The 12,980-nt window shown below is 46.6% G+C and overlaps 1 protein-coding gene across 4 annotated transcripts in view; it reads right to left on the reverse strand.

Moving 5' to 3' along the window:
* Nucleotides 1-12,980, reverse strand: part of CCDC85C (coiled-coil domain containing 85C) — a 167,351-nt gene that overhangs the window by 39,063 nt on the left and 115,308 nt on the right. For 2 of the 4 annotated variants that reach the window (XM_029597916.1, XM_029597915.1), the window contains exon 3: nt 715-819. The exons of the other annotated variants lie outside the window; for them this stretch is intronic. In XM_029597916.1, coding sequence (XP_029453776.1) covers nt 715-819 — 105 coding nt within the window. The remainder of the gene's footprint in view (nt 1-714; nt 820-12,980) is intronic. 4 annotated transcript variants of the gene reach the window in all.

The raw sequence follows: 12,980 nt of genomic DNA on the forward strand, positions 1-12,980 counted from the left end.
ACCCATACCTACCTAGCCGTCAGTGCCACTTCTGACCAATGCTGCCCAGCCCTGTCCTGTCCTGCAGGCACATCTAACGGGGCTGGTTTTCAGCATATTAGCGATGAAGATGAAGGTGGAAGAGGAATTGCTTTGACATTCTGTCAGGTCGGTTGGTTAGTGGATCTGGGAAGGAGGAAGGTTGGTTTGCTGGGCTGATTTTATGTTATCACACTTTGGATGCTTCTTTGCAACAAGAAGTGCAAGAAATACATTATTGTATGCATGAAAAAAAAAGATCTGCATAGATTGGAGACCCAATCTACGCAAATCTCTTTCATACTGATTACGTCAGTGTGCCTCCAGGACCGGGTTAAACAACATTTTAAGGTAGCACTGGCTTATTCCCTTCCACCTCGGAGCGTGCTGGGACTTGGCACTGTTTGTTTCATTTGGACAGACAAGGGTCAAGTGCAGCTAGAGGAAAAATTTCACTCCAGGGCAAAAAAAAAATGGCTCCAGTTTTACCCCCCTCACTACCCTAAAGGTGCTCGTTACAGATACATCCGGAATGGTCTATGAAGCAAAGCAAACTATGTCCCAAAACGCTTAGAGGCAGGAAGTGGACTCAGGATGGGCTACAAGTGCTACTGGTGACTTGGGGGGGATAAGCGGGAGTGGACATACATTTTGCGTTGCTAAAACAGAAGCAGATTAAGATAAACTGATTCTTACATTCCGAACTGAATCCTGAATCTGTGGCAAGGCTGAAAGCTGTGATTCAGAGTGGTATGGGGATAGCCCTTTCCTTAAAGTCCTCAAATCCCCAGCGCTCGAATGCTGCAAAAACAAATGGAAGAGGGCCAAGCATTAACAGACACACCAAGGAAACAAAGGACGGTTATGTTCGAACCTGAGGTCCTTCTCAGAACCTCTTCTTACAGGTGAGAGCAAGGGGGGGAAAGATCCGGGTCATAAGGGACAGAGCAGCCAGTTCTGTTGATATCAGCTTTCCTTCCTCTGAATTCTGGGGGCTGTAGTCTTACAAAGAAAAATGCACTGGCTGGTGACTCTCACCGACGACCAAACCCAATCTGATATGGCCCAGTTACATTTCCCTCCTCACATGGATTACATGTAACGGAGGATGTCCCAAAGTGCAAGAAATGTGAGTTTTAGGTGTTACACATGGTGCAGAAAGAAACCTCTTCTTGAAGAGGATCCTGTGAAGGAGTTCACTTGCTGCTTTTTTTGCTGATCCTTATTCAACACGATTCTTAAGAGAGACCCCCCCCCCCAGCTGTGAAAAATCTGAGTCCAGGCAAACACAAGAAGACAAGGAAGAGGAGAAGCTTGCATATTACTCTTAAGGCTTTTCATTAAGCATCATTCTTACTTAGCCATGACGTGTTTAAGCATGCTTTACAGGAGGATCATCATAATATATATATATACACAGAAACAAGGAGCAGGTAAAATGAAGCATGACTTAACGACACTGCAGGCCATGGGACAGCTAGGCTGAAACCAACAGGCTACAACTCCCCAGAACCCAACTCTGGTCGATTCCAGCACATATGACGATGGCCTGGTACCGGCCCGCATGTTTGAGCAACAGCCTCACCAGTTTTCGTTGACTGTTTAGATCATTGCAAACCCTGGTGCTAAGACATGGGGGAACAGGGGGTGGCTGCTGGGTGTCACATTAAATATGGGAACTTGTATGCTCGTCCTTTCAGGATGGTAGAGAGAACCCAAAGGAAGACGACAAAAATGGACTTGGATAAGGAGGGAACCTGTGCAAGCGGTCAAGCTTCAATGGCTGGCAGCTGGGATATCTCCTTAACCTCAGCAGTCAGGCAATGGGCTAATAACTGGTCCATCTGCAATCCGTTGGGTCACACTACATCTGAAGACACCCTCTTATCTGCATCCATATTGTCCTCAACTATTCTTGAGGTCTCATTTATTTATTTTATGGGTGCAACGATAAAGTAAGAGACCCCACCTGTTGCTCCAATAACACGTCTTCTACCCAACCAAGTTCTTTTAAAATCCTGCTCCTCTTAAACCCAAATTCACTGGGAGATGTAGGAACGTGACTAAGTCTAATAAAACAAAATGTCAAAAGACCCAGCTAAAAGGAAGAAAACTACAGGTTGAGATATACTCCAGCTGGTGCAAAACATTACAAAACCCTTCAGAGGTTGAAAGGACCACTTGAGAAAAAAAAAAAAGAAAAGAAAATGTACTCCCTCCCCCCCAAGTCTGCCACCTAATCCCCAGCTGGGGTCCATTGGGAAGGATCTGTCTGTAGGATCCAGCAGGCAGGGCACAAACTACTTCTGCATCACACACTACACAGAAAACGGGACACAAAATATCGGTCTTTACAGCAAAAAAGGTTATTTTTCATCTTAAAGGCATCCCGCGCTTTATCACGGGGCTAACAACCACCCTGGGGAGTATTTAATAAAAGCTGCTGGAACCCCTGGGATAAATGATTGCACGAGCAAAGCATCACCCTGCGGAAAAAATATGGTTTCAGTAATACAGAGCGAGCTATGGTTTGCTAAACATCCCTGCTGCTTTATAATGAGTTTTTCCTCTCTCTCTGGAAGTACCTGGATCTGTGTTATTAATGGAAAACAATAGTCCCTGGCGAGTAATATTTTATTAAAAGACACACTGCCTCATTAGGCAGACCATTCTTTTAAACATATCTTGTGATTTTCTTTGGTTTGATATTAAAGCATGCAAACTTTGGGATTTTGGTTATTTCAAGGTGCTTTATTTGCAATTTAGTGCAGAATTATACTTTTACATTGCAGAAGAATCAAAGATGAACAAAGAGATATGCAAGCGTGCGTGTGGTGGTGGCCAAGACCCCTCTAGGTCTCGTTCATTACCACAAGGTGAGTTTTACGCTCCCTAGGCCTGTGCTATCTGGCACTCACTCTTCCCCAGCTGGTTTCTATCACACGTGCGTGCATCAGTGCTGCCATTTCCCCAGCTAAGCCACCCAAGGGACATTTCGCCTGCCACAGAGCCAACAACCTCTGAGCCGTTGGCAGCGCTTCTCTCCTCACCCTCCCTCGGACCTTTCTAACAAGCCTTGAGCAATCTGACGCTCCAAGCATGCCCCCCTGTACAACTGTGGGTCTGACTCAAAACATTAACAACAATTCATTAAAATCCTCCATGGACATCAGGGGATTGTTTCAAAAGAAAAAAAAAAAAACGTCTTGCTACTTTGCTTCACGGGATCACATTGCACCTAATCCAATCTGCGTTCCTTGCCGGCTGCACACAGATTTCCTGTATTCCCTCGCCATGCCTCAGAATCCAGGATATTTATTTTTCCAAGGGAAGATTGTGTAATTCGAGGCCAAAGCAGTCTTCCAACACCAACAAAATTAAAGTGCTGCACTTCCTTGTTTTACAACCGTGTTTGCCTTTACCCGCACCTTGAGTGGGTGGAAGGCCTCTGCACGGTGAAGCTGATTAGCTCATACCTGGCCGCAGGCCATTAACTCCCTGACTGACGATTCTCTACAGAGTCACACGCTAAACAATGTGGCTTACCACACGTGGAAGTGCCAGGACATGCGCCATCTCTGGATAGGTTTTGATACACTAAAGTGTTATTTGCAAAGAAAAATGTGCACAAAAAGTAAGAATTCAGATTATATGGGCTGAATGATTGAGTAGCTCGGGTTGTCCAACCTAGTCCTTGTTTTGGCCAAGTTTTACAACTTAAAAGTTCCCGGTTTGCTAAGATCCCTTTATACAACTTATAAAGTGATGTTTCATGCCTATACATTTGTCCTCTTCTTGGACACCATTTTTGGGATTTATGATGTGAGACAGGTATTGTACTCAGTTGTATTAATTTGTTTCCTATACCAAGTACATCACCGGGCAGCTGGAGGTAATCAAGGGATTTTCTGCCCTTCCCTGGGAGCGAAGAGAAATCAGCAAGAGTGCGGAATGTGTTATGAGTCCGTTTCTAGATAATTCACAACGAGGAGCTGCAACAGCCAGAGCAGCTGACCGACTGGCGAGACAACGTGAAGTGAAGCAGCAGTCTCTGTATCCTAATGCAGCACAGGCTCCCCAAAATTTGGCATGTGGGATGGCCCCCACTTCCAGGCCATAGCAAGGAACTGGAGGAAAAAAGAGCAACTAGTACAAAGAAAACTAAATACTAAGGGCCGGATTTTCCGGCCGGATTTACGCGCGCAGGGACCTCGCGCGCCGGCGCACCTATTTTGCATAGGCCGCCGGTGCACGCAGAGCCCTGGGACGTGTGTAAGTCCCGGGGCTTCGTAAAAGGGGCGTGTCGGGGGCGTTCCCTAAATGACGCGGCGTTTCGGGGGCGTGACGCAACGTTTCGGGGGCGGGCCCGGGGGCGTTGCGCTGGCCCGGGGGCGTGGTCGAGGCCTCCGGACCAACCCCTGGGCCGGGTGATGGCGCGCCAGCAGCCCGCTGGCGCGCACAGATTTACGCCTGCTTTCAGCAGGCGTAAATCTGCCAACAAAGGTAAGAGGGGGTTTAGATAGGGCAGGGAGGGGGGGGGTTAGGTAGGGGCAGGGAGGGGAAGGTGCGGGGAGGGCGAAGGAAAGTTCCCTCCGAGGCCGCTCCGAAATCGGAGCGGCCTCGGATGGAACAGGCAGCGCACGCTGGGCTCGGTGCACCCCCTTGCGCGCACCGACCCCGGATTTTATAAGATACGCGCATATCTTATAAATCGCGCCTGGTGCGCGAACAAAAGTACGCGCACCAGGCAATTTTATAAAATCCGGCCTTAAGAAACTAAGCAAAACAGAAGTGAAAAAGAAAAAAAAGTTAAATATGGAAAAAATACGTTTTCCTTTGGCTACTAAAACTGTGACTGGCACCCAAGTTTTTAAAATATTTTTCCAGCCTGATACATATTACATGAAGCTGGCAAATGTAGCCACACTCAGCTTTAATGCTGAAATGCACATTTCACCACATGGGTACCAAGCTTTGCCTGACGCACTTCCCAAGACCTCAGAACAGTTCCAGAGCCGTTAACATTCAAGATAATAATAATTAAAAACCTCTGCCACGAGGAGACATTCGCAGACACATGCAACTGTCAGCAGAGAGAGAGACCACAGCTCATTTGTATGCCAGTCCCCTGCAGTCCCTCCCACTGTGCTTGTCCCACGCTTTCTTGAATTCCATCTCCCATTCTCATTCGCTTTCTAACCCTTCTTTCCCATTCCCCCTGTTCACGCCTTCCCCAGTCTCCTGTTTCTCCCTCTGTCTTCCACCCCCTGCATTTGTCCCTTCTCTACTTTCTCCTCCCTCTCATTCCATTGCCAGCTCAATCTCTTTCCCTGTCACTCACCAGCTCCCCTGGATCCCATCTCTGGTCCCATTTCCCTCATCCTACCATGCCTAATCCCGTCCTCATCTCGCTCCATCTCCCCCAGAAGCCGTAATGAGCTTCTGAGAGACGCCACACAAGTCAATAAGAAAAACAAACATAATAAAAGAGACTTCTACCCCCCTTCCCAAAGAAATGGAAAGGGGAGTGAAGCATATCAGTAAAACCCATCAAACCGCAAGTTAATTAAAGATTTCAATTACAGAGAGGAGAAGCTCATAGTGGCCTCTGCGCTACGGCTTCTGAACTAGAACCTGTGCTTAAAGCTTTGGTTAGCTTGAATTTCTCAATCAGGAATCCAGCTAAGATTTCCCACCATTTTCTTGAAGAACAATAATATTTATTTTAATAGACAATACTAATCAATTGATTCATGTACAACTGGGAACAGGCGAAAAAGGTATTCAGGGGAGAAATACAGCAGACAGACAGGAAAAAGTTAACTGGCTGTCAATACCCGGAAGATTACACTTCCTAATAGAACAGTTCTATGGCCTGCGTACATCTGGAATGCGCTGCACGAATGATTGACAACGACAAGGGCTCAGCAACTCACTCTCTACACGGTACCACCTAAGATATAAACTGCACTTCAGGGACAGCTCTCGATACCCGGTCTGGTCAGGACTGGAAGTGTTGCTAAGCAGACCTTACAATTCCCAAGGGGAAGGCAAGAGGAAATTCCTCTGGCCAGTCGCATTCCTTCGTTTCAGCTAAACGGCACCCAGATGATCCAGATCCCCAGGGCCTACCCTAACAAGAGTCCTGCCTGGAGGGGTAAGTTATAGATGTATTAAAAAAAAAAAAAAAAACACCATGTGGGTCTTGGAGACAGACCAGCAATATGGAAAAGGGGAAGGCTTGCAAGAAAAAAAAAAAAAAGCAGCCAAGAAGATTTCAAATGAACTATTAAATGCGTAGGGCATTTGCTTTTGGAGATTTTTTTTTTTTTTTTTTTTTGGGTAATCTGCATGCCAGAGACTCCCTGACAAACCGACCCGATGGCAGCTGTGGCAGCCAGCACCATATTTTCAATGCTGTTTGGATTAAATCTAGAAAATCCCCAAATCGAGTTTATTTGTAGGTGATTTTCAGGATTTAAATCTGTAAACCTCTGTGCTGCCATGGCTGAGAAAGTACAGAGAAGGTAAAAAGGAAGAGACTGCAACAAGAAAATGAGTATGGTTTCACTTCAGGAAGCATTTCTCCCTAACAGACTTAAAGCAGCACACGCCTTCAGGTGGAGGAAGATAAAATGTGTTAGGATACTTTTATTTATCCAACCCCTCGTACCCTAGGGCGGCACATCAACCTTCTACAGTACTGCTCAAGGTAAGGCCCAGTGGCAGCTCCCATACAGTCCGAGGGCAGCTCCTGATGTTTCTGCAAGTGGCAGAGAACCAAATATCCTGAGAATGCTCCATCGCGACCGAAGAGCACCACTCCTACCACCACATCCCAACTCAGAGGCTTCTCCTCACCCAGGGCCATCTCTGCCCTGCCAGCACCCTGCCCCAGCCACCTACTAACCCTGGACTGCTCTCCCCTCCCCATTCATCCAATCCCAATCCTACTCCCCCTCCCCCCCCCCCTTCTCCAGCCCCAGCACCTAGAGCAGTGATGGCAAACTCCGGTCCTCGAGTGCTGCGAACAAGCCAGGTTTTCAGGACATCCACAACGGATATGCATAAGTGCAGGCAAATCTTTCTCTCTCGTGCATATTCCTTGTGGATGTCCTGAAAACCTGGCCTGTTCGCGGCACTCGAGGACAGCAGTTCGCCATCACCGACCTACAGCCACCTGCAAGACCACGATCGCCGGAGCAATACCCTCCCTCCTCCCTGGGCCGGTGAGCACGCCCCGTGCTCCCTTCCCCCCCCTCTCTCTCACCTGCTGCAGCAATACCTCCAGCGCAAGCAACAGCCGGCTCCGCACCGCTTGGAGGCAGGAAATGGCAACGACCCCTGCTGCTTGTGGTTTCTCCCTGCAGAGATGGCAGGCAGGTGGTCCCTTGCAGAGAGGGGCAAGAAACACCTTTTTCCACTCCTTCCCAGGCCGGGGGGGGGGGGGGAGGGGAGAGAGAGAGGGAGGCCTCCACCTCAGACACGACGACCGCAGCTCTGTTTCCGCTCGGCTCATCCTGGCTCCCACAGTCAGAGAGGAGCAGGCCCACGGCACACTGAGAGCCAGGAGCAGGAGCAGCCCAATGGCCACAGACATTGTAGCTCTGCTGCAGCATTCCCCAGTCTAGCCTGAGGCATGAGAGAGGGGAGGGCAGCATTTATTTTTTGGTGTCACTTGCATATGAAGCTGCAAGCGGGGGGCAGGAAGAGAAGCAGTGGCAATAGGGAGAGCGAGGGCAAGCACACACACACACACACACACACACACACACACGTCCACTACCGAACAGGTACAGCAAAGCAGTAGACGTATAAGCCAGACAAATACACACACACTGACCCACCACAGGTGGCCTCTGCCTGATCAGCTGCGACTCTGGAGGGTGGGGGGGCGTCCCCTCCCACTGGATCCAAAATGGCCCCCCACTTAAAAATCAGTAAAGCCCACTGCTCAAACCTCTCTATAAAGCCCATCAAGGAATCACTTGCTCCTACAGACGCTCTCTGACAGATCAGCAGAAGGTTGAAATTCACAAGTGCAGGGCTCGGAAAAATGTCCAAAAATGATTGGGGGGTGGGGGGGTTAGACTTGTGTGCATCTGGCAGTGTTTCAGCTTATCTGACTTACCAAATCGGCAAAGTGTCAAAGAACCCCTGCAATTCCACATTAAACATCTTGCTTTACAGTTACCTTACAATAAAAAAAAAACCTAAGCAATTAACTGCAAAACACGAAGCCGTACCCAACTGGAAGGGTCTCCAGTCTCTCTCTACAGGTTGGAGGCACGATTCCTAAAATCTGAGCTGTGCAGTGGTTTCTGAGCCTTTACAAAACAAACAGCGGTTGAAATGCGGATCTCAACAACAAAAACTGCTGTTAAGATAAAATGTTTACATTTACAACAGAATGGCAAACCTTTGGGGAAAAAAAAAATGAAATGTTCACAATTTCTACCAAACATTCAGTGATTTCAAGATTTTGCTTTATTTGGCACTGGCTGGTGACCTGGGTAAACGACATCTGCCATGTTCCTTCAGACAGTCTCCGATTCAATGACCGAAGGCTTCGCGAGTGAGTAGCATGGGACTTCCTTTGAGCATACGGCGATCTTTTGTGTTGCCAAGGGGCCTTCCTGAAAGAGCAGCCTCATTCTCCCGGATATCGTAGTCTACGAGTTTCCAAACTTCGTAAGTCTCCAGTTTCCAAGATATGGGAACCCAATGAGACCGTGAGATGCTTATACACTGTTATCCGTACATACAGAGCTCCAGGGTACTGCATTGGCTCAGGCGACTCTTTGGGGGGTACCCACGGTACAGCACCAGGTCAAGAAGGCAGAAAAGCGGAAGACCAGATCAACCTTTTCAAGCTCAAACGTACAAGGGCAGTCCCAACTCCGCGCCTTGCTGGGACCCTGGCTTTAGCACAGGCCCGTTTATCCAGCACAGAGAACCCAGAGAAGGGATGAGCCCGGGTCACCTAAACCCACTGCAGGTTCCTCCAACAGCTCTGAGAGAACATTAGTGAGGACTGCTCGGATGTCCCCTCCCTCTAATGCTGGTTCAGTGGTCCATGAAGTGCCAGAAGTTACCACCTTCGCCTGCGGGGCAGAGACTATGCTGCTTCATTTTACAAACCTAAAAAAAGTTCCTTCAAAAACTGAATAAGCAAAATGTAAATCACCTCATTCTGGAATGCTGAGAAGCTCCAAACAGTGCGGTTTCATACTCCTATAATTATTTTAGTATTTATTTAATGTCTAAACAAATCATTAAGAATACATCTGTTTAATAGTCAACCTCACCTTCTGTTGACAGGCAATAGAGCAAACACACAAACATTTAACATTTCCACCAAAAGGGGGAGGGGGGTGTCTCAACATAGTTTACTCCCATACAAGTCCCGTCCTCCAGTGGCAGCGAGGCGAAGGATTATGTTCTGTGCGGGTGACAACGGTTCATTCCCTCCATGAGATTGCTTGTGTCTTTGTGCTGGTGCTGTTCATTTTTCTCTCCGAGGCAGTCTTTTTTTCTCTCTCTCTCTCTCTCTGCGCCGAGGCTGGTGTTTAATAATTCCGACGGTATGGAAATGACGCACAAATCATCCCGTGCGCTTATTTACCGCCGGCTGCTTTGGCGTTCTGGGGGGAAAAAATATGTTCACAATGACTGAGGAAGAGGGGCTCGATGCAAAAAAAAAAAACCAAAAAAACCCCAAAACTTCCAGAGCCAATACAGTACGGAAAAGCCATGCAGAATAAGACCTTCACCCGCAAACGTGCAGCTGTTGCACATGTGTTCCTAGGTGACTCTGTTCATCAAGGGCTGAAATGGGTCTGGCTTTGCAAGACAAACAGATTAAAAGTAGCCGGGCTTCACAGGCTCCATTGTGTGCAAACTTTGCTGTCTTTATTCTGAAAATGAGGCCGGCTTGTGGGCCCTGGAGACCAGGGCTGCTACTCCTGCACATTTCACTGCCACCGACTAAACCGACAGCCAAGGTGACAGCAGCGTAAATCACCGTGTCACTAATTTTGGTTTAATCGCCCGTCTGCAGGTCTCTCCAACTGACTGCATTGCTCCGAACAAATTTATCTTCTAAATGGAACATTGTAGTATTTCTATTTTAAAAAAAAACAAAAAAACGATATAAAGGTTCGTCTCTGGAGACTGTGTGTACACAGACACAGTGTCAACAAGTACGACTCTCTGCACTCAGAAGGAACAGATTTCCAAGCACAAACTGGACAAGCCACAAGACCGGTTAGCACAAAGATGAAACTAGATAATATTAATGCTTCATTATTTACGTGTACCTGTCAAGTGAAACCGCAGCAGCAGAAACCAGGCTACCACGCAGACAGCATTCCCCCTTCGTTGCCAACAGCCATTTCAAGAGACACAACTTCCATTTTCAGCGGTGGCCAAGTTTTGCCAGTGCAGGAGTTTGAACTGCAAGCAACTTGCCTTTATTTTCTTTTTCTGACTTTTATGAGGATATTTTGCTTTATGGCACAACAGGACAATGCATTGGTGAAGGGGCCTGTCTTGTTGCTACGGTGAAAGGACCATCTGCTGGCAACAGTTCACGGCACCCCCACCAACGCTTCAAGGACTAAAAGCCAAAGCATCGTCAGCACTTCCCTAAAAGACAAGACGCCAAGAGTATGCATGCGGGTACCGGGCTCAGCGCCCCCAAATTTCAACTAAGCAAACAGCACAATTTTCATGCTGAAAAATAAAAAAATTTGGAATGCTCTAATGGGGGTCATCCGCTTGCAGTCCTTAAAGCAACAGCGCTGTCTACTGGCAGCAAACTGAAATGTTGCCAAGTATAATACTGCCATAAATGGGTTAACCTGAATTTAAATGGTGCTGTTTTAGGAACAAAAAGTAATCCTAGCAATCAACTTGTAAATGGAAAAACTATGGCTGCAGGTCCCTGGTTCTCTCTCTCTTTTCTCATCATTTCTTTGACCTCGGGGAAGAGGCACTGTCGCTTTAAACTAAAGAACAAACCCTATTAAAGTATTTTTACCTACACTCTACAATTTGAAAGCAAATTGAAAAAAAATGGAAATTGTCAGTCTCTTCATGGAGGAAAAATAAAGTAGGGGAAGCACCAAAAAGCCAACACCAATGCTGAAAAAGCTGGCCTCGCAGAAATAAACAGAGCTAAAGTTTGTGTGGAGCAGAAATTTGATACCTGAGGGACATTTCTTGGTAAGCTGTTGCGGTCAATGAGCTAGAAAGGAAAGAACAAAATATCAGGAACCTCAGACCTTAGGAAAACAGAGAGCTGTTACTTTTCCGTTTTATGGAAAACAGGTTACCTTATCTGATTGATACACTTTCACACAACAAAACAGTATGTCACACTCTTATTCCGAGTTTTACAAATGGCCACTCTCCCACCACCACCACCACATTATCTTCTAAGTGACAATAGTTGTTATACCTAGCAATGTGCTGCTGTGTTCACCAACACTGCACCGTGTGTATCTTATCAGTCATGAATGACATTAGACACACGGTGATGTGGACAAGCTGCATATTACATGGGGGGTGATGTTCCATTGACGTCACTTTGGCTTTCAGAGCAACTAATAGTGGGGCACTGAATGTACTAAATTAGCATTTCACTGCAGCTGCCGGAATTTCAGCCACATTGTGCTGTAGTGCTTCCTCAGCAAACGTACAGTGCATGATGCACCCAACAAGAGAGCCAAATTTTATTGACTCTCTAAATTTAAGGCTGGCCATGTACAAGCAGAATTTTCTTCCCTCTGCCTAAGCTTTGCTCTCTTTCTGCATTCCCATAAAGCTCTGTCCTGGGTACCCACATGGGTAAATTTCAGATCTAACAAACCAGACAAATCTCAGCCTAGTTAAAACTCCTTTGGATTTTTTAAAAATTTTCGCCAGATTTGCTGAGAAAATCCACTGACCCCTCCGCTGCCCAAGTGAGTATGGCAAAATTCCAACCAGATTCAATGTTGATTTGCCAGTTTGTGAGAAAAAAAAAAGCCTGCTCAAACTCTCATGCACTCTCAAGGCCTCACACTAAAAGATCAGACTTTTGCTTAAGATTTTCAAGCTTATTCAGTAGACTTGTGAAATACTCGCAGGTTTGTTTTATTTGCAAACTTTAAATAAAGTTGCATATCTACATTCATGTTTCCCTGCATTAGGTCAGAGAGCAACCAAGAGAGATGTCCAAGGAACTAGCATCAAAATGATGCAATTTTACTTATTTAGTGGAAAAAATATAATGCTGCTTTAGGACATTTCTAGGCACTGTATTATGTAAAATGGGTGATATTCCTAAAATAAATCAGCTGTTTGTAAAACACTTCATACCTGTGGGTACACTGCTTGCCCTTGTCAATACCTAGTGTCAAATTCTTTCAGGACGATACAATACAGCGCGCTCAGCTGAGCGCACTGTTTAACCCGCAGTTGGATGCGCATTTTGGACCCGCGTCCACAACCCTTATACCAAAAGGGGTTTAGAGTGTCCAAAACGTGTATCCAACTCCAACCCCCCCAAAAAAAAAACTAATTGCGCTCATTGCATGCAAATGCATGTTGATGAGGCTATTAGCTATTCACCCCGATACAAAAAAAATGTGCACCTGAGCTGCACATTTTTACGCTTAGAAATTAATACCTGCCCCAGAGCAGGAGTTAATTTCTGAGCAGCCCAAAAAAATGTACAGAAAAGCATAAAATACTGCTTTTCTGTACAACCTCTGACTTAATAGCGTGGCGATATTATTAAGTCGGAGGAGCCAAAAGGAACGCTCAATTAATGAGCATCCGTTTTCCTAACCTGTGGCTGTGCACAGGTTAGGAAAACAGACTCTCGTAAAACTGAGTGCCCACTGTCCTAACCCGCTGACAGTCGCCTCTCCTGGGTGCCCGCTAACAAGGAGGCACTAGGAGTGCATATTTAAATA

This window comes from Rhinatrema bivittatum, chromosome 4, assembly GCF_901001135.1.
Source record: "Rhinatrema bivittatum chromosome 4, aRhiBiv1.1, whole genome shotgun sequence".
In the NCBI taxonomy this organism is placed as follows: Eukaryota; Metazoa; Chordata; class Amphibia; order Gymnophiona; family Rhinatrematidae; genus Rhinatrema; species Rhinatrema bivittatum.